The sequence below is a fragment of the Lissotriton vulgaris genome, chromosome 6 (assembly GCF_964263255.1).
Source record: "Lissotriton vulgaris chromosome 6, aLisVul1.2, whole genome shotgun sequence".
Lineage (NCBI taxonomy): Eukaryota > Metazoa > Chordata > Amphibia > Caudata > Salamandridae > Lissotriton > Lissotriton vulgaris.
In genome coordinates this window covers 1356022572-1356048719 of record NC_141694.1, presented here as the reverse complement: position 1 = coordinate 1356048719, position 26148 = coordinate 1356022572, and the positions used below count along the sequence as shown (strand labels likewise).

The 26148-nt window shown below is 44.0% G+C and overlaps 1 protein-coding gene across 1 annotated transcript in view; it reads left to right on the top strand.

The window, feature by feature from the left end:
* LOC147708872 (uncharacterized) overlaps window positions 1-21532 on the top strand; it is a 303609-nt gene extending 282077 nt beyond the window's left edge. Inside the window, exons 8-12 of the mRNA XM_086925792.1 lie at window positions 3898-3942; window positions 4811-4925; window positions 6147-6289; window positions 19221-19349; window positions 21395-21532. Of these exons, the coding sequence (XP_086781918.1) occupies window positions 3898-3942; window positions 4811-4925; window positions 6147-6289; window positions 19221-19349; window positions 21395-21532 (570 nt within the window). The remainder of the gene's footprint in view (window positions 1-3897; window positions 3943-4810; window positions 4926-6146; window positions 6290-19220; window positions 19350-21394) is intronic.
* The last annotated feature ends 4616 nt before the right edge of the window (window positions 21533-26148 follow it).

Here is a 26148-nt window from a genome sequence, read left to right as displayed (position 1 = left end):
ATAGTGGCCAAAACGATTCAGAAAAGGGGGTGGTGATGATCAGAGTGTCTGAATTAAGCAGACCACTCTTACCCAGTCCAAAGATCAGGGCTTGATCCATCACCGTTATTTATCTCACTGCACCATCCCAGCTCAGAACCTGGCTATATGCAAATCAGTCTGTCCCTGGCCCTGTGCATCATGGGAACAGGGCAGACTAAACTACCAAGCCAATTCTTCACCAGAAAGGAGACAAGATACCGGGGACCGGTTTCTGGCATTTCAGCCTTCTTCGGCCCGGCTTGCTTGAATCCTGATGGTGCAGTGAGAAAGGGACTCATGTCTAAGCTAAAAAACGGTGATGGATCAAGCCCTGATCTTTGGACTGGGTAAGAGTGGTCTGCTTAATTCAGACACTCAGTTCATCACCACCCCCTTTTCTGAATCATTTTTGTCCATCATAAGCGTGGAAGGGTATACTCAGATGTGAGTCCCTTGCTCATTGCACCATCAGGATTCAAGCAAGCCGGGCCGAAGATGGCTGAAATGCCAGAAACCGGTCCCCGGAAGCTTGTTTCCTTCCCAGTATAAGAATTGGCTTGGTAGTTTGGTCTGCCTTGTTCCCATGATGCACTGGGCCAGGGTCAGACTAATTTGCATATAGCCAAGTTCTGAGCTGGGATGGTGCAGTGAGCTAAAAAACGGTGATGGATCAAGCCCTGATCTTTGGACTGGGTAAGAGTGGTCTGCTTAATTCAGACACTCTGTTCATCACCACCCCCTTTTCTGAATCATGCATTAGAGACAGCAGCCATACTGGGCAGGGGGAACGATCTGTCTAAATTAATGTTGAGTACACTGTTAAAGTCGCCCCCAAGTAGCATTGACACACCATTCCAACAGGAAATAGTGCCTGAGAGCCGGTGTAGGAACATCATCTGTTTGAGTTTGAGTTTAAAATATTTCTTAAGCGCGCGTACACCTAGCGGTTTCATGGCGCTGATTTAACTGAACCCCTGAAGCTACAGAGATGGGAGGATGGAAAGGGGGAAATTTAGGAGGAAAAAGCTTGTGTGAAAAGGAAAGTTTTCAAAGCCTTGCGACAGAGTGTGTATTGGGGACAAGATCTCAGATGAGCCGGGAGGGAGTTCCAAAAGGTTGGGGCGAGTGTGGAAAATTTGGATCCGCCCCACTTTTTACGTTTGAATCGGGGAACTAGGAGCAGTTGTTGGGTGGAGGAACGCAGCTCTCTGGGGGGGGGACATAGGAGTGAATTTCAGAAGTGATAAAGGCAGGGGCTGAGCCGGAGGGGGCGTTGAAGATGATGCATCCTAGTTTAAACTGGGCTCGTTCACGAATGGGGAGCCAGTGAAGATTCTTGAGGAGGGGAGTAACATGATGAGACTTGGATAAATTAAAGACCAGGCGGGCCGCCTGGTTTTGGACTAATTGGAGGCGTCGCAAGCTGTACGCGGGCATGCCACAATAAAGGGCATTGCCGTAGTCCAGGCGGGAGATCACCATTGCAAGGACTATGAGTTTAAGAGCCGGGTAGGAGAAAAACCGAGAGACTTTGCGGATGGTACTAAGGGAGTGAAAGGATGAGGGCACCACAGAACTGACTTGGGAGTGAAGTGAGAGTTGGTGATCCAGTTTGAAACCGAGGGTTTTTACAGAAGAAGAAGGGGTAGGGGGAGAGCCCAATGAGGGGGGCCAGAAAGAGGAGGACCAGGGACTGGAGCAACCACCTGTCAGCACCAGCTCCGTTTTGTCGGGGTTGAGCTTCAGGTGGTTGTGGTTCATCCAGTCCCGGATGAAGGTCATGACAGATTGAAAATTAGAAATGGACTCAGGGGAAGAAGATAGGGAAAAAATAAGCTGGAGGTCGTCCGCATAATTATAGATGGAGACCTCCAGCAGTTGGAGGGCAAAGATAAGAGGAGCAATGTACAGGTTGAATAATAACGGGGACAGGGATGAGCCCTGGGGGACCCCGCATTTGACCGGCTGGAAGTCCGCTGCAAAATCTCCCAAGCGCACTGCTTGGGTGCGGCCACTCAGAAAGGAGGACAGGCAGACCAAGGCAACGCCTCCGATTCCCGCCGCCTTGACACGTCACAGTAAGATGGAATGATCAACCGTGTCAAAGGCGGCGGAGAGATCGAGGAGGACCAGGGCCTGGGGATGGCTAGTGTCCATACCCTCTCTGAAGTTGTCAGGACCCGAAAGTACCACGGACTCCGTTGAATGTGAGGGGTGGAACCCAGCCTGCCGTGGGGCTAATATCATATTCTGCTCCACGAAAGTGCTGAGCGTCCTAGTTACGTGGCGCTCAAGGACTTTCGCCAGAAAGGGTAGGAGAGAGATGGGACGATAGTTGACAAGTGCAGAGGGGTCCGCTCCAGGTTTTTTAAAAATGGGTAGGATGACGGCCGTTTTGAGAGGAGGGATGACAGTGCTCTGAGATAACGAGCTATTGAGAAGAGTGAGAGGGGGCGAGGTGCAGGCAGAATAAATCTGTTTCAGAATGGATGCAGGGCAAGAATCTAGAGGGGAACCGGACTTGATCATCGGTAGAAGAGAAAGAAAGGATTCTTCTGTAAGGGGGGGAATAGAGTCGAGACGAGCTGTGTTGGGGGGACACTGGGGATTTACAAAGGAAGGGGGAGAAGGGGGAGTATTTGCTTTAATGATAGAAATTTTATCGAGGAAAAAAGTATTGAGGGAGTCGCAGAGATGCTGGGAGGGGGAAGCTTTAAGGGAGGCCCTATCGGAGTAGGCGAGATCGTGCACAATGGTGAAAATTTCTTTGGACTGATTCTCGGCGGCTAGAATTTTGGAAGAAAAGTTGGTGTTCTTGGTCGCTAAGATGGATTTTCTATACCGGGCCAAAAGAGTAATATACTGTTTTCTAAGTGTTGGACAGTAGCCGCGCCTCCAGGAGCGTTCTGCCCGTCGGACATTAAGTTTTAGATCTTTGAGTTCCTGGTTGAACCAACGATTGGCGTCGTTGGTGCCTTTAGATGATACACGCCTAAGGGGAGCGACTGAGGCGCACCCTGAACAGAGCCAAGAGTTGATGGCGTCTGCTTGTTCGAGGGAAGACAGCCCGTGAAGATCTGGGCAGGAGGCGGAGAGAGTGGCAGACAGGGAGGTCACATCTACGCGGTTCCAGGAGTGCGCCCAGATGTTTTTGGGGAGGGAGGACTTACGGGCTGGACAGATGGGTAGTGAAAAGGAAATAAGAAAATGATCGGACCAGGTGCAAGGGGAAATGGCCAAGGACAACACCGGACAGTTGAGGGACCAGATCTGATCTAAGATGTGGCCCTGACAGTGGGTTGGGTGGTGCACAGCTGGAGAAAAGTTAAGAGAAAAGTTAAGAGAGCGGAGAGACTCTGAAAATTCTTTCGATGATGAACATTCAGCTGGATCTGAAGGCCAGAAGTTGAAATCTCCTAATATCAAAATGGCTGAATTGTTTACAGCTAGGGTTGCCACCAGTTCTAGAAAGCTCGGCAGGAAGAGTTGAGGAGAAGAGGGAGGACGGTACAGCAGCACACAGGTGAGCGGAGTGCTGAAGGAGAGTGTGCAGGCCACTAAATAGTATGATGATCCAATAGGGGAAAAAGCCAAAGATTGGAAGACGATTTCTTTGTGGGCGATCAGGGCAACGCCACCACCCGATTTGCCGGGAGATCGTATATATTTCGTATATATTTCCCAATAGGATGTGAAGACTGTAGTCTTTTTTGACCAGGACATGTCTGCCTTCTGGGTCTACTACTACATCATCAAACACGAATGGGACCCCAGCCTAACTCAGAATAATGTGCCACTTGCATAAGAGAAGAAGTCAGTAGTGTAGATTTGGCGATGCAAGTGTCTGTGTTGTTTAACTTCTTCTTGGTGAATCAGGTGAGACTCCTGAAGGAGAGCGATGTGAATGAAGTGTCACCTGAGGTAAGGGTAGTTGACATAGTCACGTGCAGAAGTATGGATCCCAGGAACGTTTCAGGTTAAGATTTTAATGGATGCCATATTAATGTGCTTGAGCAAGCCTGGGACGGGTCACCGAGCATTCGCTAAGAATACTAGTGTGTGCGAGGGCACTGCCTCTTGGGTAGCCGAACAGAAGTGGCGGGCCATGCACATTGCTACAAACAAAACAAGCGAACAGAACAAGAGCATGAGTAACAATGGATACCATAGGAGCAGTACATCAATTCAGGTGCCGCCCAAACCAATCAGTGACTAACATTTAGAGAACAAACAATATCCCACTATAAGGCAGGGGGAGAGCATGCAGTAGAAAAGGGGGGACTCCCAAAATCTTTCATTTACCCAATTACAAGCAATATGGGTTACCAACTACGTAGGGCAGGCGGATCCACTGCAAAGACAATGGAGCCAAATCCCCAACCCAGGTATAATATAGTATGGCGAGTTACTTCAGAGATATGCAATGGGCACCTGTAGGTTAAAAGAGCATGATTACACATGCATAGACTGGACATGTCTGTGGCTAGGAGAGGTGAGGTGCAGGCAGGTCAAATTATGTCCCCAGATGCTAATACTACTTGAGTCAGAGCTTCAGTTGTAAGGAATCTGCTGCTCTTACTGATCCTACGACGCTGAAAAAAGCAGGCAGAGACCAATGCCCCAATCTGGGTTTCATAGACAGCTCACAATCAATTATGATGCCAAGGCGTTTAATAGAACTAAACAGAAGGGGAGGGTTTCCCAGCTACATTGGCCAGAAGTTGGTATTCCAGGGATTTAAAGACCCTCCAATTAAAATCAATTCTGTTTTTTCTGGATTTAATTTCAGGTGGTTATTGTTCAGCCAGCTGTTTATATGACGCATGATAGATTGAAAGTCAGAGACAGAGGTAGCTGCCTTGTTAATTTCAAAGATGAATTGAAGATCGTCAGCGTAGTTGAAGGTACACACCTTCTTTTCACCTAAGGAGTGAATAAGGGGATACGAATATAAATTAAAGAGGTGCAGTGAAAAGAAGGAGACCTGCGGCACCCCACATGTCAATTTGACTTTGGAGGTGGAGAACTGAGCGAGGCAAACAGCTTGCGAGCGATCCTCTACTAAGGAAGTGATCCACTTAAGAGCCAGGCCCTGTACCCCGGCCCTGCTAACAGGTTCAACCAAAAGTACATGGTCGACCCTCTGGTAGACCCTCTGAGTCTGCTTGAGAAGACCATGTGTCAACAGAACCTTTATCACGTGAAGAGTGGTGCGCATCTTTGCCAGGGCTTGAGGGCTGTGCTGCCTTCGTGAGGGCAGCGGCTTGTTGCAGTGCCCGACGGCGCTCCATGATGATTTGCTCCAGGTCCGAGACAGCTCCAGGAGTTGAGGGCCATTGCAATTTGAGGTGGCGGCATCGGCCTCCTGTCTGCATCCGGCTTGTTTGTGTGGTGGGAAGAGACACCTGTGTAGCGTGTGGGACATGGGTCTCCAACCAGCTCCAAATTTCCTCTGGAGCGTTAAAGAAGTGTGAGGTTCCATCTTTAATCACCTGAAGGAGTGCCAGGAAGAGGAGTTAATATTTCAAATCTAGTTCACAGAGGCATCTCTTCACCGCCAAAAAGTTGCTACATTCATTGCCGTTGGACTATGATAGTGCAGTCTGGAAAAAACATGACGCGTGCATTGTCCACCTTAATCTCATCTAGTTTTCAGGTTTCCCTTGATATAGAATCCCTATCACGGAAATGTAGTAACTTGAGCACCATTGGGCAGGGGCCTGTGTCTGGTGCGCTCTTTCGATAGAGAAATACTGTGAAAGGGTGCTTGGGGGAAGCAGCTTGTGCAGCCATTCTTCCATGTAGCGCACCTCATCCTGTCCCTCCGCCTTCTCCGGGGGGCAATGATGCGGATGCTATTCCTTCTGGATCTCCCCTCTGGATCTTCAGGCCTTTTCTCCAGGACATCTATACCTTCCAATATTGTCTGCCTATAGGAGTCAACATGCTGACACTTCGACTGCAGTTCCATTAGCGCCTGTTCCACCAAGGTGATTCTATCAGTGAGTTTTCGGTGATCCACATGAAGCAGCATGAGGTCTGTGGTACATTATCTATTTAGGTTTCCAAGGATGTCCTGCTATGTTCAATTGTCACAAGTACATTGTCGATTTTATCCCCCACAGATGTAGAGCTATCCTGGAACTCCATCAGTGGGCCACTCCTGGTGGACATAGTAGAGGCAGATGATTCGCATGAGGAAGTACCCTGGGCAGTGGTGCACGAGCACTCCATTGTTGTCGAGTATGGCAAAAATCAGCCCGAAATGGTAGTACTTTACAGCAAGCTGCTGGGTGTGTACTGGGCAGCCCTGCCTTAATTCTTAGTGCTTAGGGTGCGAGGAGGGCCACAGGGTCATGTCTAAACAATCAACCATAGTGTAGTAGAAGTCACAGACACTGCCTCTCCAGCTGCACCATACAAACACCTGCCACGGGGGGCTAGGCCTGAACTGGCCCCTGTGCCCTCACTCAGTCTCTGCTCCTCCAGCAACACCGTACAATCACGTGATGGAGAGCCTAGGCCCAAACCAGCCCTTGTGCCCCCACTCAGTCCCTGACACAATAGCAGCACCTCACAAGCACCTGCTGTGGGGAGCCTAAGCCCAATCCGACCCTCGTGCCATCCACTCAGTCTCCGTCTCTCTAGTTGCACTGCACAGTCACTTGTGCTGGGGGGCAGGCCTCAACCGGCCCCCGTGCCCCAACCTCCGTCCTTCCAGCAGCACTGCATGGTCTCAGGCGGCAGAGGGCCCTAGGCCCAATCTGACCCTTGTGCCCCCTTCCGCCACCTCTGCTCCAGTCTCGGTGGCGCAGTATAGATCAGCTCTGAGATTGAGTGCGGACCACACTCTTGCCGCTGGGAGCAGAATCTCCAAAACACTGCAGTAGTCCGTCCAGTTCTCAACAGCCGGGCCTAGGCCAGACATGACCTCTGGACCCACCGCTGTGCACCCAGGTAGGTGAGGAAACTTAGATAATGGTAGTCTGTCAGGGCCCGCCCCCAGCTCACCTACACGATTCCTGCGCGGCAGCTCCTTCCGCTATGTTCCTAATGGCGGGCCTCACTCTTGTCGCGAGGGACTGCTTCTAGTCAACGGCCTACCTCCGAGGAGCGATCGGCAGATGCGCCTCTGGGCCGCGGTGATCAGAGGTGGAAAGACCCATAACGGAGCCACACAGGAGGTAGGCGGCTGATAGACTGACCAACAGCTTGCCATGGCGCCAGTCCTGAACGCTGCCGCACCTTCCACCGATCCCCAAGTGTAATGTGGTGGATGCCCCTGTGCAGGCCATGGAAGAGCGGCCAGCCAAGTAATGGCGAACCAGCAACTGGGGGTGGCCACCTTAGGGAAGCAGCATGCTTTGGGGGTACGGATGGCCGAACCTGGCAAGGATATTTGCCGGATTATGGGGAAGTTGAGGAGAGTGTCCCTAGATCGTGTCCGCCGTCTTGGCTTTGCAAGCCACGCCTCCCAGAGAGCCGACGTCCATTACCCTGATTGTGAATATCCATCATAATCGGTGCTCAGACACAGAGAGATTTATGGTGGAATGAATGTGCAGATTTTGAGGAACGAACCCAGGTATTTTATATTAAATGGTTTAGCAGGAACAGTCTCCCCTTGCATCATCATTCTCCTTAGACATGACATAATACTTACAACCTTTTTGAATGCATTATGTTCTCCTCCCCAAAGAGGTCTGACTAATTTTGACATTTTTGTCAATTCTTCATTAAAAGACAATCAATCACTCTGATTGTAAAGCTACTGCCTTTTGTTCGGAGCTACATTTAGAATCATTAATGAAGGCATTGAGATTTTTCATGCTTAACTCCTCCTCTTCACATTCTACCTCTTGTGCTTGTATGAACTTTCATTGCCTTTACTCTGATCAAGACATTTCTAAATATATATTATGTAGGAGTATGCAGAAAAGTTTAAGTTCACTGGAGTAGTGGAGTATAATCCATCCTTTCTGGGCAGGTGATTGGGAGGAACATCTCAAAATGAAGAACCAAAGCTGGACCCTGGCTCTTCACATCTTGTTAAGGAAATTCATCAATTCATACTCCTTTGTGAAGCTGTAGCTACCGCTTTGCAGACGTGAGGATAGAGAGGGCAGTGAAAGTTCTGGGTCGAGTTACCATTTCTTGAAACACCAAAAGGAGCTGCGTTGCAGATGCCTTGCTATACCATCAAAGTGATGCACCACAAATCACACCTTGCTTTTGCTGCACAGGGGTCTCACATTCTGTAAGAGAAAGTAGAATCAGTGCATCTCAAGACTCTGCTACGACCTAGCCCAAAATTGCATCTTAAAGCACTTTCATTGTGGACTAGAAAGAGAAAACTGGTCGCAAATGTATTTGTATTTTATTTGGCATTTGAAAAGCGCATAACTCCTCCCCAGAGGGATATATTGGCGCTAGTCTGAGTCAATAACTGGTTCCTGGTTAATAGGACTAAAGTGGCTACAGTCATGTCTTCATTCTTTTCTAAAAGTCAGCAAATCTGCCCCTGTGCGAAGATCCTGAGGGAGGCTATTCCAATGAATTGCAGCTAAGAAATTAAAGGAGCATCCACCTATCCCGGATTTCTTAAGTAATTTCCAGAATACCAAGGCCTTGTTGGCTGATCTGAGATTCTGAGTGGATTTGTGAATGTTGATTTTATTTGACAATTGATATTAAAAAAAGAAGAGCGAGGAAATAGAATTGGCTTATCCCTTTCCCGTACGCAAATGCAATCAATCAAAAAGAACAGGCTCTTAACGGTAATTCTGCATCCAAAACAATGTGTGCAAACAACCCAATAGGTTTGTGAGAAGAACCCTCACCCACAAACCTAATTGGTGGCATGCTTCATCATAGGGTTCCCACCTAGGATGCTGAGTGCTTCCTAGGTGTGTTTCAATGCTTGATTACTGCAGAGCTGGTGTTTGTTGATGACAGTTGTGATGATAGTGAGTTAAAACTGTCTACAGGATCTCCTTCCTAGCCAGGAGTGCTTTAAAATTGGGGTCCTCTGGCAAAATTTAAAGGTAGAAATGCGGAAAGCTGGGAGAAATAATTGATCTCTTGTATCCTAAGAATGGTCTACATGTTTCAGCCAAAGAAGGTTTTTAAGACATGGCTTTCTTCAGGACCAAAGGTGTAGAAGCCCAACAAATTTGTTTGGCCTATAATACGTGATAGCACACACACTAATGTGTGCTAAGTGTAGGATAAATGTTCTCCTTGGTGAAAAATTAACTTGCGGTTTTCACCTAACTCGATGTACCTGAAAAATAAGAGTGTGAAAATTATCTGCAGTTATCACACAAACAATTTTGATGCAGTACTTGACATAGTGCGATGTCATCTATATCATTTGTCATGGCATGCAATTGTAAAAATCCCTCAAGTATGCAACTTATAACCCAAATCTTAGTTTGCACATTTTTTTATTATTATTTTCATTGTTTGGAGGACACCATGTCTTTTTTTTCGGCATTCATTGGTTTCCAGGATGAGAAATGAAATACAATCTTGAAGGCGTGTGTATTTTCGCAATTCCGAACTATACATCACTAGCGACCCAGTGATTATTGTTGTTATGCTACATAAAAAGTCATTGATCGTCACAATAACAAGATACATGGCAGAGAATAGTAAAGGTTAAGTTAATGATGGTTAAAAGTGCCCAATATCAATTAGTGAGGCATATAGAACAAGGTAAAATAGGTCTGAGCCTTACTTATGTTGCTCTAGGATTTGGGCGACATGGATCCTGGTGGGGGGCAGTGCCTGTAGTCACACTCTACAAGGAAAGGTATTAACCAGTCAAGGTGATGTAAACTGTCTTATTATTTTCACTTAGCAGAAAGGTTTTTAACTTCCCTCTCTTCCCACTTACTTTGTCAAGGTTCCCTGCATGTGTGTGGCACCTATTCCAGTCCTTACACTGGACCCCAGCAGCTTCAGCTTTTCTAGTATTCCAGAAATCAGGCAGCCAAATGTGTCAAAGCATACGCGTTCAACGTAACATGCTCACGTACACATTCAGGTGATGACGGATTGAACCATTGGTCAAAACAGATCTGCCCTTCTATACTAAGACGATCTGGAAACACCCAATTATGCGAGAAGGCAGACTAGTTCACTTGTTCATATCGATTTATAACATGAGTGATTAATAATATGTGCGGTAGAAGTTAATTCCATAGGTAAATTATAAGTAACCCGCATTAGCCATTTTGTGGTAAGAGCGAAAACTGATATTTCTGGATACAATGTTGTTTTTAGAGCATATAATCAGTAGGGAATGGCGCAATACTCTCTGTATTAAATTCTTACAAATATCCATGTAACACTTAACCTATGTGATGGAGATAATAGACCTTATGTTAAGCTTATGTTCTAAACTGATATGGCAGTGTTGAAAATTGGGGAACAACCAATATTGATATCATTCCATGGGATAATATTGTTTAATCCCTTTTTGTGAGTGGATAAACAGTAAATCCAACAATGTTCTTTTCCAAGGAGTCGGTTCTGTGAGTTTTCTTGTATATGTTCTATTTGCTCAATGATGACCCATTTCAAGTCATTTGTGGTATGTCCTGCTTGTAGAAAATGATAAGTAATTTTTGTAGTTTTACGGTTACATTGTATGTTACTGCGATGTTCGCAAATCCTCACCTTGATTTTTCTGCTGGTCATACCAACATACTGTAGACCACAAGGGCAGGTAATCAGATATATAACATTGGCCGAATTTCAATTAGTTTGTCGTCTTAGATAGCAGGTTTTACCTGGTTCTAAACTTAACGTCTTGGTGCTAACAGTCAAATGCCACACACTGCAATTGCTACAGGGGTAGTGTCCTGTTACATTGGTAGGCCCCAGGCATTGAGTAATGTGTTACCAGAGTGTACATAAGGTTTTTTGGGGCCTGTAGACACTAACTGCCACATGCATCAACAGAAAGAATTGTGATTCCTGAATAGCGATTTTTAAGGAATCGCTATTTGGAATCGCAAAAGCCTATGCATGTAGGAATCGTTACAAAAATAGCGATTCCTACACATTCCTTAATTGCTACTCGCAAATTGCTAGTCGCAATTCCAAATACAAAAATACCGGTCGCAAAGGGGCAGATTCTGAGAATCTGTCCGTTTGCGACCGGCTTTTCCTTTGATGTATGTGCCTGTAAATGTTCCTTCAGGCTTCTCGCATTTCTGAAAGAGAATAGAGGTTTTTCCCACTTGCGGTTTCCTATTTGTAGGATGCCCCAATGTTTATTGATGCTTTTTGTCATTTTGTTTGAAATAGTGTTATATATTGTATCACAAGTAAGGAGTGTTACTGTATTTGTCCGCAGAGTTTCACCTAGTAAGGCATCTCTGTTTTGATTATGTGCTCTTTTCTGAGAAGCTTTTCTGATTATCACTGGGTATTCTCGTTCTCTAATATTCTATGATAGGGCAGTTAATTGAACATGATAGTCTTCCACTTGGTTACAGTTTCTTCCGAATCTAAGAAATTGTCCATGTGGTAAATTCTCTTCAAGTGTTCTAGAGTGGAAACTATCAAAATTTCAATACGGTACTAAATAACGTAAATCAAACAGAACAACAATAGAGCAGTGGGACACAGTCCTGTATCCACAGTACTAGACATACAATACAAAATACATTCAACTAAAGATTTTCAGGCATTTAGGGAGAACGGGAGCAAAAAGGTAATTTTACAATCTGTTTGCTTCACATATGTGGAAAACACATGATTTTTAGGCACATGATAGTGAACTAGTGTTCAGACCACATATTATGTCGACGGCGTTTCGATCCAGTTATAATGGTTATTGTTATGCTGATGTGCTTTTGCATATTGAGGTTACTGTCAAGAGTTATTCCCAGTGATTTCGCTGTATCCACGATGGTTGGTTGAACGTTGAGTGCAGTGAGATGTTTGATCCAGTCTGCATTATGGGGGCTTGGGCGGGTGGAGCTATTAGGAGGAATTCGGTTTTTAGGGCATTCAGTTTGAGATGATTTTCTGCCAGCCATGTCTGGGTATTCCCAAGAGTTGTGTTAAGCAATTTGATGTCTTCTAAGGTGTGGATCTTAAGGTATAGTTGTGTGTCATCAGCGTACATGTAATATTGTACGTTAGACGCATGTAGAATTTCGGTGAGTGGTTCCATGAAATGTTTAAACAATGTTGGGGATAGTGAAGACCCTTGCAGGACTCCCAAAGTTACTGGGACAGGTTTAGACAGGGAGTTGTTGACCCTGAATTGCTGTGTCTGGTTTTGGAGAAATTAGGTAAACCAGTTTAGCAATGACCCTGATAATCCCATTCTGTGTTTCAGAAGATCTATCAGGGTCTCATGTTTGACCGTATCAAAGGCTGAGGAGAGGTCTAGAAGGATGAGTAGGCAGGTTCCATTCTGATCAAGGATTTGTAGCGCGTCGTCAATTATATGTTTCATGGCTGATTCAGTGCTGTGACCTGCTCGGAAGCCTGATTGGTATTTGTTAAGAAGGTCAAAGTGATCAATATGCCTTGTCAGCTGGAGGTGTACACATTTTTCCAATAGTTTGGCCAAGGTAGGAATATTGGAAATAGGGCGATAGTTGTTTAGGGTCGGCCTAGGGTTTCTTTACAATGGGTGATACTTGTCCGGCTTTGAGGGTGCCTGGGATGCAACCTAGTTGTAGTGTAGTGAGCTGTTTATGATCTTGGTCCAGAGAGGCACAAGCAGTGGAGTTAAGTCTTTAACAGCGTTTACGGCGAGAGGATCTGTGAAGTGATTGGCAGGATTCAGGGCACTAAGTATTTTGGATATAGCTTCTTCAGTGTAAGTAGCAAAGTATGACCAAGCTTCACCATTTTTTAGGTCAAACTTTGATGGGATTTGGTGTGGCGCAATTGGAAGTGATGGGGAGGTTTTGATATGAGGCCCAGAGTGTAAGATTAGATCATTGAGGAGGTCCTTCTTGATGTTGTCAGTCTTCTAAGTAAAGAAGGCAGAAAATTCTTCACAGTTGGGTTGCAGGCAAGCTATGTCTTGCGGACGTTGAGGTGTATCCTTAGATTGGGTTTTGATTAATTCAAAACGTTTTTTTGGACAATTTTTTGCCTGGACTAGTTGGTAGCTGAAGAAGTCTGCTTTAGTGCGCTTGATCTTTCTGTAATATGCATTTCTCTTTTTCCTTAGAATCTTGAGGTGATTGGCAGAACTAATCTCCATCTGCATTCAGAAGTTCTGAGAGATCGTCTATCCTCATTGAGTATTCCATTGTACCAGGGCTTAGAATCTTTTATGGAGACTCTCTTTTTTTGAAGGGGGCTATCTCATTTAATATCGAGTTCATGGAATTGAGGAAGTGATTGGTGAGATCATGGACTTTGGAAGTCCCTGCAGGGAGCAGAAGTAGGTTGTAGCTGGAAGATGGTAATATGTTAGGGTTTTTTTTTTTTTTAGATCTCTTTTCCATACTTTTGGTCTTGTGGATTGAACCAAGTTAAGTTTCACTATTTCCTTGATAAAGAAGGTGATAATTTGATGGTCTGACCAGTCACAGGGTCGGATTGACTTTAGCTGAATGGAGTCTCTTTTAGAGATTATTATATCCAGGATTGAACCTTTATTGTGAGTAGGGCTGTTACAAATTTGGGTGAGGTCTAGGTCATCGAGGAAGTTTTTGAGACTATTGACCGCTGCATCATTGCGGTCCAGTGGAGATTGAAGTCTCCAAGGAATATTTGGGTATTTTGACGCCCGGTGTTCGATGAGACCATATCTATGAAGTGTTCGGTGAAGGCGAGGTTGTCACCCGGTGGATGATAGATGGTGTGTAAAGAGCATAATGGTTTGCCATTACTGGTGATTTCGAGGCATATGTATTCGCAAGAAGGGAATACAGGGGATATGGATCTGTTTACTGAGATATTGCTACGGTGTATACAGGCGATACCTCCCCCTGTCTTATCAATTCTGTCCAGTTTGATGATGTCGTAGTTTGGGGGTACTAGTATGTCAATGATTGGTGTGGAGGATTCCTTTAGCCAAGTTTCCATTAACATTATCAGGTCCGGTTCTTGTGGGAGAATGAGGTCAGCTATGTCCGCTGCATGTCTAGAGGCCGATCTACAATTTATTTTATTTATTTATTTATTTTATTTATTTAGTGTATCTTGTATAGCGCACAGCTACCCCAACGGGGTGTCCTGGCGCTCGTTTGTATGAGAGTATATTGATTTACAGGCTCTTAATGGAGTTTAACAGAATAAGAATGATTTTACGGCTTTTCGAAATGGTAGTTCTTCTTGGATAAGTCGAATGGATTGGGGGAGATTGTTCCAGAGAGTGGTGGCACCTACTTGAAACGTTCTTCCACCTGAACGTACTTTTTTGAATGTAGGGATGACGAGAAATTTTTTAGAACTGGAGCGGAGGAGTCTGCTGTTGCTGTAGGGGCGGAGGGAGGAGGAGAAATATGCAGAACCCTTGCCCCTTACAGCTCGATGGGTCAAAGTCAAGGCCTTGAATTCTGCTCTTTGTTTGATCGGAAGCCAGTGAAGGCGTCGTCTATGGGGAGAGATGTGATCACGCAAAGAGATGCCACAGACCAGACGGACTGAAGCATTTTGAACCATCTGAAGACGATGGCAAAGGCCGGTGGTGAGTCCGATATAAAGGCCGTTGGCATAATCCAAATGGGACGTAATCAGTGCCTGAATGATTGTTCTTCTGGTGTTGTTAGGTAAAAAATTAATACATTTTTTGATCATTCTGATTTTCGAAAAGCATGCGGGCGATACCATTTGGATTTGTTTATGAAATGAAAGACTGGTGTCCCATCTAACTCCAAGATTTTTCACAGATTCTTTGGGTAAGGGGGGAGTATTTAATTCATGGGGCCACCAGAGATTGGAGTCAAGGGGGGAGGATTGGTGGAAGAAGAGGACCTCAGTTTTTCCGGCATTAAGCCGTAGGAAGTTGTCGCCCATCCAACTGGCTATGTTGTTGAGGCAGTTCTTTAAGGGGTCAAAGGTGGACTGATTAGGGTTATTGTAAGAAAACAATAGCTGAATGTCATCAGTGTAAGAAGTAGATTTGATACCTGATTGGGCAATGATCTCAGCCAATGGAGAGAAGTAAACATTAAATAAAAGAGGACTAAGTGAGGAGCCCTGTGGGACTCCCCACTTCAAAGGGCGATTAGCTGAAGTGTAAGGGGGGGTGAATACCGCTTGAGTTCGGTTTTTTAAAAAGGAAGTAAGCCACTCCAATGCCTTACCTTGAATGCCCTTAGATCGTAGTCGGTCAAGAAGGACTGGGTGGGAGACGGTGTTGAATGCTGCCGACAAGTCGAGCAGCACCAACACCGCTCTAGATCCTTCATCCAGTCTCCATCTTACAGAGTCGGCCATTTCTATTAATGCCGACTCGGTACTGTGACCGGTTCTGAACGCATGTTGGGAGTCGTGAAAAGCGCCATTGGATTCAAGAGAGTCAGCAAGTTGTTGATGGGCTAGTTTTTCGAGTACCTTTGCAGGTGCAGATAGCAGCGAGATTGGCCTATAATTAGATGGTTCATTGGGGTCGGCATTGGGTTTTTTAAGGATAGGGACCAGACGGGCATGCTTCCAAGAGTCAGGGAAGATACCTGTCCGGAAGGAGTCGTTCCAAATCTCGTTAAGAAATGGGTTAAGAAGAGGGGCAAGAGATTTGTAATGTTTGGCCGGCCAAGGTTCTGTGGGTGACCCTGACTTACATTTTGATAGTTCTGTCAGAGAACGTTCGAGGGAGATTTCTGCGAAATTAGTAAAAACGGGTGGAGACTGAATTGACTGGGCGATTATCCGTGGGCAATGGGGATTTCTTGTCTGGGAAGGAGTCATATATATTAGCAATGTTGTCCTCGAAGTAGTCCGAGAGGCGGTTGCAGAGAGATTGGGACGCTGGAGATTGTTGTTTAAGGGCCATAGGAACGGTAAAGGCTTTAACAGTGTTGAAGATTTCTCTGGAAGAGCCCTGGGCTCGGTTGATTTTCTCCTCCAGATATTCTCTCTTGTGATCAATTATCCTCTTTCTATAATCTTTAAGAGCTGATTTGTAAAGTTGTTTACTGTCAGAGGAGTATGTTTGTCTCCAACATCTCTCCAAGATTTTACAAGCTGATTTGCATTTACGCAGATCGTCAAAGTACCAGGGTGCAGAAGGGGCAGCTCGAAAAGTTTTAATGGGTTTGATAGGAGCAATAATGTTTATGGCAGAAGATATTCTGTTGTTGAGATCAATTAACCTAGAATCTAGGTCTGAGGTTTCTAATAGGGCGGTCAGAGGGAGATGAGCCTCTACGCTATCGAGGGTAATCTTGCTCCAGTTACGGCCTACTATTTTGGCCGGGAGTCTAGGTCTGTCCTGATGTTGTAGACGAAAGGAAAATGGGACAAAGAAATGGTCTGACCAGATCACCGGGTAAGGTTCACTGATACAGATATCTGTCAGGTTCGTGCAAATCAGGTCAAGGATGTGTCCGGCTTTATGGGTCGGGTTGGAGACCAGTTGATTTAAACCGCCATCAGAGAGGGTGGACAGAAAGTTTAAGTTGGTTTGATCGTGGACATTATCTACATGGAGAATAAAATCACCAAGCAGAGTGAAGTTCGAGTAGAGGGAACAAGCCTGGAGAACATAATCCAAAAGTGATGGGAGATACATAAGTTTGCATTTGGGAGGACGATAGACCAAAAGGCCAGAACAGGTGATGTTAGCGGCGAATTGGATAAAGAATGGTAGTGCCTCAATAGAATCTATTTGGGCGAAGGGGAGAGAAGAAATGGTCCATTGTGATCGATAGATTATTGCAACACCTCCACCTGGATTAGGGCAGGGTTGGATTCGTCCCCCAACCAAGTCTCAGTTAAAAAAAGGAGATCCCATTTATTATCTTCCAGGGTTTGCGCGATGTCTAAGGAGTGTTTGACTAGTGAACGGCAGTTGATTAGGCCCGCTTTAATGTTAATGGTTTTACTAGTAGGTGGTAGTAGGTGGGTGTTGGGTAGGTACCTGATAGGGGGGGCTTTGTTTCAGGAGGTTGCAAGCTCTCTTTCCGTAGCCACAGTGTGTGAAAGAGTGGGCGTGGAGGTTGGCATCGGAAGATATTATGTGCGTAAAATTGTAGCAAGAGGGTTTAAGATTCAGTAGGAGTTCCCTGCTATAGAAAATGGGGTTGATAATGGAGCCAAGAGGGTAGTCGATCGACGAGTTCGTGAGATGGTCGTGGACGGGCAGGACTCTGGCACGACTCCGGCACAGAACCGGCACGTCCGCTGGCCGTGTCCGCTACGCGGAGGCATGGACGTCCCCTTTTATACGCAACTAGAGCGCGGGGAGTCCCAGCTACACCCAATATGGCCGCCGCAATTGTGTGCCCGAGACCAACTCCACAGCGTCGATACTCGGCTGGGAGTGGCCCAGGGCTGCAGGGAGGAGGGCGGAAGGAGTTAGCAAAGAAAAGCTTATTAATCAAGCAGTTTGGGTAATGTTGCAATTCAAAGTTAAAATTCGCCGATTTTAAAAGTAATTACAAATTTAAACAGATCAAGAGCAATGCAACACAACCTCCCGGCTTCTGCCTCAGGAGGGACTCAAGCACACAAACAATCAGGTGCAAGGTCGATGGGAGCCCCTTTTATGAGCAACTAGAGCGCGGGGAGTCCCAGCTACATCCAATATGGCCGCCGCAATTTTGAAGTATGCATTTAAGATGAGGCGCGATGAGGAATGAAGTAGGTTCCTGAATGAGGGGGACTCTTCTTAGGTTGTTGTCAGTGACGCCTCTAGTCTTGTTTTTAGTGGGCCTGTGAGGGTTGGGGGGGTAGTTGGGAAAGTCATTGAAGTGGGAGTGAGAGCGTTCGTGAGAGAGGGTTCATATGAGAGTAGTAGATCGCTCTCCGAAAGCGGTTTGGTGCTACGGATTGGACGGGTTGAATTATTATGGGAGGGAACTAATTTCCCGCTCGGTAGAGTAAGTTTCGAAGTGACTGTTAGGTGGTTTAGGTGCCCCCTAGATTTAGACTGTCTTGTAGCTCTGTTGTCTCGATATCAACTCATTAAATGCTTGAAGTTCTTCTTTGATTTGATGTAATGAGATCATTATCTCATCAAGTCTGCGGTCTGGTACGCTTATGAGTAGGGTTGGAGGCTGTGTTATGGATGTGGATGGCTGCTTTGTGGTCTGGTCAAGTCTGGGGTCTGGTGCAGGTATGAGTAGAGTTGGAGACTGTGTTATGGATGTGGATGGATAAGTTGTGGATCATTTTAATTTTCTCCTATTTTAAAGTGTTGCATTTATAAACAGCACGCCTCTTGCTTCCAGTTGGCAGTCGACAAAGTGCTAGAAATATAGCTTGAAAATAAGGCAATTTTTTAAATGAGGGAAATTTAAAGTACAGAAAATTTTTCCATATTATAATAGATTTGCAGGACATTTTTCTGCACTTTAAATTTCTCCCATTAAAAAAAGTTATTGTATGTTTGTGTTATACACGTTACGGTGCCACATATGGCAAAAGGTATGTCCTGTGCTGCAAAATACATACAGTACATGCTCTCAGTAACCCATACAAATAAATACCATTTATATGCACACATGTTCATACATCCTCAAAGACCACGCTCTCACAGACACACATAGCAGCCCTGTCATAGTGCTCCTAGTCAAAGTATTTTGTTCAAACCATAGTATCTGGCTCTATGGACATTAGGCTTAAAGTCAATGCAGTGGGGCAAAGGGATGTCTGGTAACAATGCACAAGTTGTTTATTCATCCATAGCTCACAATGATTTTCACTGATCAGAATTAGGTCTTGCTACAGAAAAGGTTGGATACCCCAGCTTTAAAGTATGTTCTATTTCTAGATGTGGCTAACGCTCATAACAAACCTACAAACTAGATCATCTAAGAAAATAGCAGATAATATTCCTGCTCCTTTATAGTAATTTGTTGTTTGTACTGCTGACTACACTCATGCAAAAGACCCATTTAATGCCTGATCAATGTGTTGTGTTCATTGAGACATGAATAATTATTGTACCCATCGATGGGAAAATTGATAAATTTACATTTTAGTCTAAGAAGAATTTAATAGAAATTACTGTGACTGTATATGTGAAAATGTTTTTATGTTTCATTTAGAAATATTCTTCAATCACTGAGAATAACAATAAACCAGAATTTCTGAAAAAAATATATGTAACTGGCATCAATGAGTTAAAACAAGAACTAAGACCTACTGAATCTTTAACCCCAACAGTCATGGAGCAGGTAAAATTTACTCCATCTTCTAGTCGTTTGTTGAATTATTTCTGTTTAGTGTGATACAACTATATTGATCAATGTGTAAGGTTTTATAACACCAAATAAAGCAGATGAAGTATTTTCACAATTTGCACTGGTAATTTATCAGGTTGGAATTTGAAAGACAATCTAAAAGTGGTGCATGAGATATGGTTGCAAGGAGCAACCTCTCCAGAACTGCGAAATGAATATAGAACCCAGACTACAGAAGTAATTAGGTAAAACATTTTAATGGATGTATTCAATTGCAAACACAAAACCTTGGGCCTCTTCTCATCAAATAACATGAGGACATCCTAGCAGCAGAGATAGGTGAAGCAAATGGTCTAGAACAAAGTTAAAGGGATAGCTTTGTTTTACAGTTTAACAGTTTTAATACCCAGGAATCCATACTATGGCATACATATATGCTGTATACATATTTTAAAATGATATAGCATGACAATATATCTGGGCAGATATAAGCAATACCACTTCTGATGTCAGTCAGGGAAAAAGCTCAATTGAAAATTAACAAAGAGAAGTGTTCAAATGTTCTCACTGCTGCAGATGTACATGTTTTGCCTGTGCCAGAAAATCATCTCCTCACTTCATTGAATACGTGCAATTGGTGCATAAGCATTTCGAGGTTTTGACCTGCTGCCCTTCTTGGACCAAAGGCTTTTCCGCTTATTCACATCTAGTGATTGGGCCGTCAGAAACTTACAATATTAGGAGTACTACAACAAAGCTGCCAGAGGACATTCCTAAATGGATGTGAGGGTGTACAATGGGGGATGGAGGTAATTTGGGAATCAGGAGTATTTAGGGAGGCGAGTGGTGGGCTTGCATGCCTGGCAGCGAGAATTTGCCTCAGGGAGGAGTTTAGGGTGGTCTGCAGTGGAGACACTTTACAATGCGTGGTCAATTGTCAAAGCACAAACAACTTTGTATACATACACATACTTTCTCTTGCGGCAGTGAGACAACTGAAACTTTTAAACTATGTAAAGTTTGTTTTAAAGTTCACAGTTACTATTGTATATAGAATTCAGGTCATATTAAAACAGAGCTGAATAGAAAAAATACAAAGGTGACTTCAACAACAACAGAAAAATGTTGTGGATTGGAATGTTGGACAGTCCTCCCAGCACTTTGTTTCTCAGAGAATCCTGGACTAGATTGAGAACAATTTGAAAATGACTCTTCTGGACTTCCATCCAGCTAATATAAACACTATAGAATTTGCAAAATTCCATCCCGAATCTCGAGTACAGTTCTTTCCTCAAATTTCATATTTAGAGGCTTTGTAGAGCCTCGGTACTGTCTGAATTGAGGTAGCCAAAAGGTCGACTGGTCTGGTCAGTTGACACTATAAGTTGATTAAAAAGTAAAGCAAAATATCCTTTTTCTCATTTGCGATATTGGCCACATTTGATTATTAATAACCATAAAATGTCTTTTGTGAATTCAGTAGAAACCTTAGCTGTTAGATTTCTGCATTGGGGAGATATATTTTCCCCACTTCATTATGAAGCCTGAACTATGGAATAATCAATTTACTGCACCTAGTTGTGATCTTATGACATCCTGGTCTTAGGCCATAATGAGAATATTATCCACATATTCTAGAAGATGAAAGATCTTGATTCTGAGTAATGACATCTAAAGACTGCCCTAAATATTTGGTGCCCACGGCCTGTTCCTGGGTCACATGACTGGGTGTACTTGGCAGATGGACTTTGTTTATTCCTTTCAGACAGCCGCACAATAGAGCAACTAGGTGTGCCATCAACTGGCAGGGTAGGGGTGGAGCTGGGCACTACCCCACCTTTAACTACATAGGCTGTGCTCTGCCTTCACACAAAGGACTTCTCACCCCTGCATTGTTCATGCACACAGTCAGGGCCCAGGTCAGAGGAAGCAGGAAACTTCAAGCGCTTCAAAGGGAATTCTCTAGAAACTTCTCCTACTTCAAAGAAGGCAACAGTTATAAAAATATGACTCATTCTTCAGTTCGCTTTTTGGACCAGTGGAAGTACTCTCAGAGGACTGTCTGCTTCTACTGGAGCCTGCTGTGTACTCCACAAGACTGCTTTGCTGCGCCTGGAAGGACTGTGTCACTGTCTGGAATCTGCCTTGAACTGTTAGAGGACTGCCCTGCTGCATGAGCCCTGTTCCACTTCTTGAACCCAGGACTAACATAGTGACTCTAAGGGCTAGTTTACTGGCCTCCTGATTAGAGCCTCAGGGACAGAAATGCCTCCAACAATCTTGAACCTGCCCCCGGACACAATCTGAGCAAGTTTTAATCCATCAAGTGGTAAACCTCAAGTCCTGGACCCTTGGTGGTGGTGTTAAAGGTACCCATATGGCCAAAATCCAAAACTTAGGACTTACATTTTTGGATAAAAACTACTCTGAGAACTGAGAGGAGACTTGGACCAACCTGCTTACTCATACGCTCAAGGTGCATCGCCAGTTGGCTTGACTTCGCAGCAGCTCCCTCTACGTTCTTCTCCACAACAGCAAATCTTGTTCAGTGGTCCTTTGCCAAAGGGGTATCCGGCCACGTGAAACTCTCATCTGCTACGGTCTCCCGCCTCATCCCACTAGAGATTATTGATATTCTAAAAGAGAGACTAAGTCCAAACTTACATGTCTTCACTGAGACTTCATCCGGCGGCTCCTCAACGACGATGTCCCCATCTCAAATCCCTCTTGCAGCCTTGCCCCAATGAACTTCTGCCTTCTCAGAGACTTTTTCTTCAAATTCTTATAAGTCATAAGATAAGCTCTGACCGAGGCCAATCTACTTTGTGTATCGGACTCGCGCTCCATTGAGGTTGCCCATATTTTTCTACTTGAATCCAGCCTTCAGAGAATAGATGTCAGCGGTTGGGGCTTTGGTGTTTTAGGCACTAGTTTTTACCTTAAACTTAAAAAAATAATTTTTCTGGTTCTACTGAAATCTTTGTCCTTTTGGTTTCAAATCATTTATAAAAATGTACTCTATTTTTCTAAATTCATGTGGGATCTTTCTTGTATTGTGCTTTCACAGTATTTCTGTTTGTGTGCTGCATAAATACATTACACATTGTCACTAAGTAAAGCCTGACTGCCTTTGTGCCTAGTTATCATAGGGTTAAGCACAGATTGATTTAGTGACTTTTGTGGTTCACCCTGACAGCAACTGTTGCTATTGCTTGAACAGGTTAACACCCCATTCAGCCAACAACCCAAATTTTCACACATTTGATTTGAAAAAAGGCAGAAAGCTCACTGTTCTGGACAGTTGACATTTTAAGGTCACACCCCACCTCGAACTTTAGCATCTTCTAGAAAACACTCAGTCAAGATTCAGAAAGAACTACCACACTAAAACTGCACTCATTGCAGCCACTGTCGACATTAAAATCATCCTGGACTGAGGATAAACAGTGGCTCTCATCCTGCTCGACATTTCCATGGCCTTTAATAATGTCCTCTACAGCACCCTCATCAGAAGACTCATTCATGTTTGACATACAATGATCTGCTCTCAAATGGATATTTTCCTTCCTCACTGGAAGAACCCAAAGTGTCTTGCTCCATTCTTTACATCAAAGACCAAGAAACTGATATGTGGTGTTCCACAGGGATCGTCCCTCAGGCCCTGCAGTTTCAACATATACATGACACCGTTTTCCAACATCATCCGATCACAAAACTTTACCATCATCTCCAACGCTGATAACAGCCAACTCATCCTCTCCCTGATGGACTAGACCACCACCACCAGAACCAAATTCACCAACTGCATGACCATGGTAGCAGATTGGATGCAAACCATCTGCCTGAAGCTCAGCTTCAAAAAGATGGAAGTACTGGTCCACTTGCTGGCCATTGGATTTAGGACAACTCCCACAGACAACGCAGGAAATCTAGGAATCATCCTAGATGACAAAATCAACATGACCGCTCAAGTCAAGGAAATGTGTCCCTCCTGCTTCCACATCCCACGGATGCAGCAAATGATTTTCAAATGGTTACCTCAGAACACCAGACGGGCCCTCACACAAGAACTCATCACCAGCAAGCTGGATTATGGCAACACTGTCTACGCCAGAATCTCTAAACAACTCTGTCACATATTTCAGAACACCCCCACATGGCTCATACTTGACCTCCCACGCCGCACTTCAGGAAGCTTCATTCGCTCCCCATACACAAGTGTAGACACTTCAAAGTGTTCATGCACACATTCAAAGCCCTACACAACACAGGACCAGAATACCTGAACAGCCTCATACTCTTTCACCAACCTACCAGTCACCTACGGTCTGCCTCACTCTCACACACACTCCCTGCATCTGCAAAAGCAAAACTGGATGTAAGTCATTCTCCTACATCGCACCCAAACATGGAACAACCTCCCTCAACACACCAGATCCTCATCCTCACTTCTTCAGTTCTGCAAGGAGCTGAAGACCTGGCACTTTGTATAAACATATATAACTGATACATGTTTCCAATTGTGATGATAGAGATAAGCAGCATCCTATTGTTCACCAGAAGAAATATTAAGATTAAATTGATATGGTGGCCAGTGTCTATCCTTGTCTTTATTTTAACACTATTTCTAAAGTCTCTGCCTCGCAGATGTAAGAATATTGAATGTATGTCCCTAAAACAAAATGAACACATCTCTGTAATCAAATTGGGGCTGATAAATGGCCAGCTAGTGGAGTGGTTTCATCCAATTCTCACTCAAGTAAACTCCACAGGAAGAAAACTGAATCAATATTGACTGGGTTTGTCTAGAGATGAGAAAGCCACCATACATCTTCTCTATTTCCTTTAGTGACCCACTTTGGAATAAGTGTTTCTGACCAGCTGACTATCCATATTTATCAACAGACTTTTCTTCTGCTAAAGAGAATAGCTGAATTGGAAATCCCTAAAAACCTCAAAGCATTTTTCAAAACCCAATGGAACCACTCCTACTTCAGAATATTTTTGTCAGTTTGACAGTCTTCGTTAGAGGTGCTACATACAGTAGATTTCCATAACCGTTCCATTTTGAAACATATGAGAGAAGAAATTATTAATCTTTATTTATTCAATAGATGCAGTGGTTAAGCTATCCTATTTGGACTATTTAGGTCTTTCTTCCCTCAGCAAATTATCAATGATTCTCTCAATAGATTATCGGTATATCTCTGGAAACAGCCTTCTATATAGTGTAGGCGATCACCTGTACTGGGATTATTCAGCAGCAAAGATGGAGGCCTGATCGTGCTGCCTCATTCATAATTCACCTCTAATACAAATTTACCTTTTTTCCGCCTCTGCAATAAAACACTAAGCATAGGGACCTCATTTCTTCCTGGAAATGCCCAACCAAAGGGAACATTACTATTTGTCCATAATGGGATTGAGACAAAGATTTATCTTCATAATTATTGGTCCTTTCTATAACTACATTGAGACATTGTCCATTTGTATTTTTTGTGTTTTTTCATACCATAGAGCTGAGGTCCATGACCATGATTGTGAATTGCCATCATAGATCAATGGTCATATACCAGAGAGTTACGTTGGAATGAATGTACAGATTTGGGAAATGGCCATAGGTCTTTTATATTAAGTGGTTTCGCGAGAACAGTCTACCCTTGCATCTTCATTCTCCCTAGCCTTGACATAATACCTACAAACTTTTAAATATATCATGTTCTTCTCCTCGAGCCAAAGAGGTCTGACTGATTTTGAAATGTTCTGTCAGATCTTCATTGAAAAGCAATCAATAACTGGGATCATGAAGCCCCTGCCTTCTGTTGTGACCTATATATAGAATAATTAATGACGGTATTGTTGCATAAACTCTGGCTCAGATCTAGAAGGTTTGTTTTCAGACCCTTGGGTGACACAAATTAACTTAGTCCAATGCACCAGTGCTGAATGTGAAAGACAGGTTATTATAGCCCAGCAGAACCCCACCCAATATATACATGACAAGAACATATGAATAAACCTCGGCACTCTAATCAGTTCAATATTGATTTTAAATACTTCTGTATGTCAGTCAATTTGAACAAGCCAGCAAACAAAATAATTTTGTCATATATTTGCTGTTCAATTTAATATGTATATGGAACAAACAGTTTTGACCATATATTTGAAAACAATAATATTGTATTACAAGAATGGAGGGCTTAATACAATGATCCTCCTGTCAGACGTTGGACCGGCAGACTTATATATATACATGAGGTGGTGTCAATGCTTTTGGGTCACTAACAAGAAGCAGTAGAAATCGAAACAATCATTCATTTATGATTTACACACTCAAGATCCCAAGAAACGGAATATGTATTCAACATATTTATTTCAAAATAGTTCTTTTAAAATGCTGGGATCTCGTCCACATAATATCGGTAACATCACAAAGATAATAAAAGGCAGCTAGGCTTTTGAATAACAGTTAATACAGGGAAAAAGATTAATATCACAATTTATATTTCTTACACCCTCACATTGCCATCTTTAAGTGCTATGCTAGCTCTAGCAGACAAATAATAAGCCTGAATTTCGGAGCTTGTGCACATACCTGGACAACAGGGTTTGTTGTCTGTTTGGAATTTCTTGTCGGCTATTTCGAGCACAAGGCCAAGAGCTAGGAGATTGTATCTATGAGAGAACAATCCTGGCACCAGATCGTGAAGGCCAAATGAAATGCTTCACATAGACTCAGGAAGTCTTGCTTGAAGCTTCTTCTGGCGAGATGGAACCTGGTTCCATGCTCATC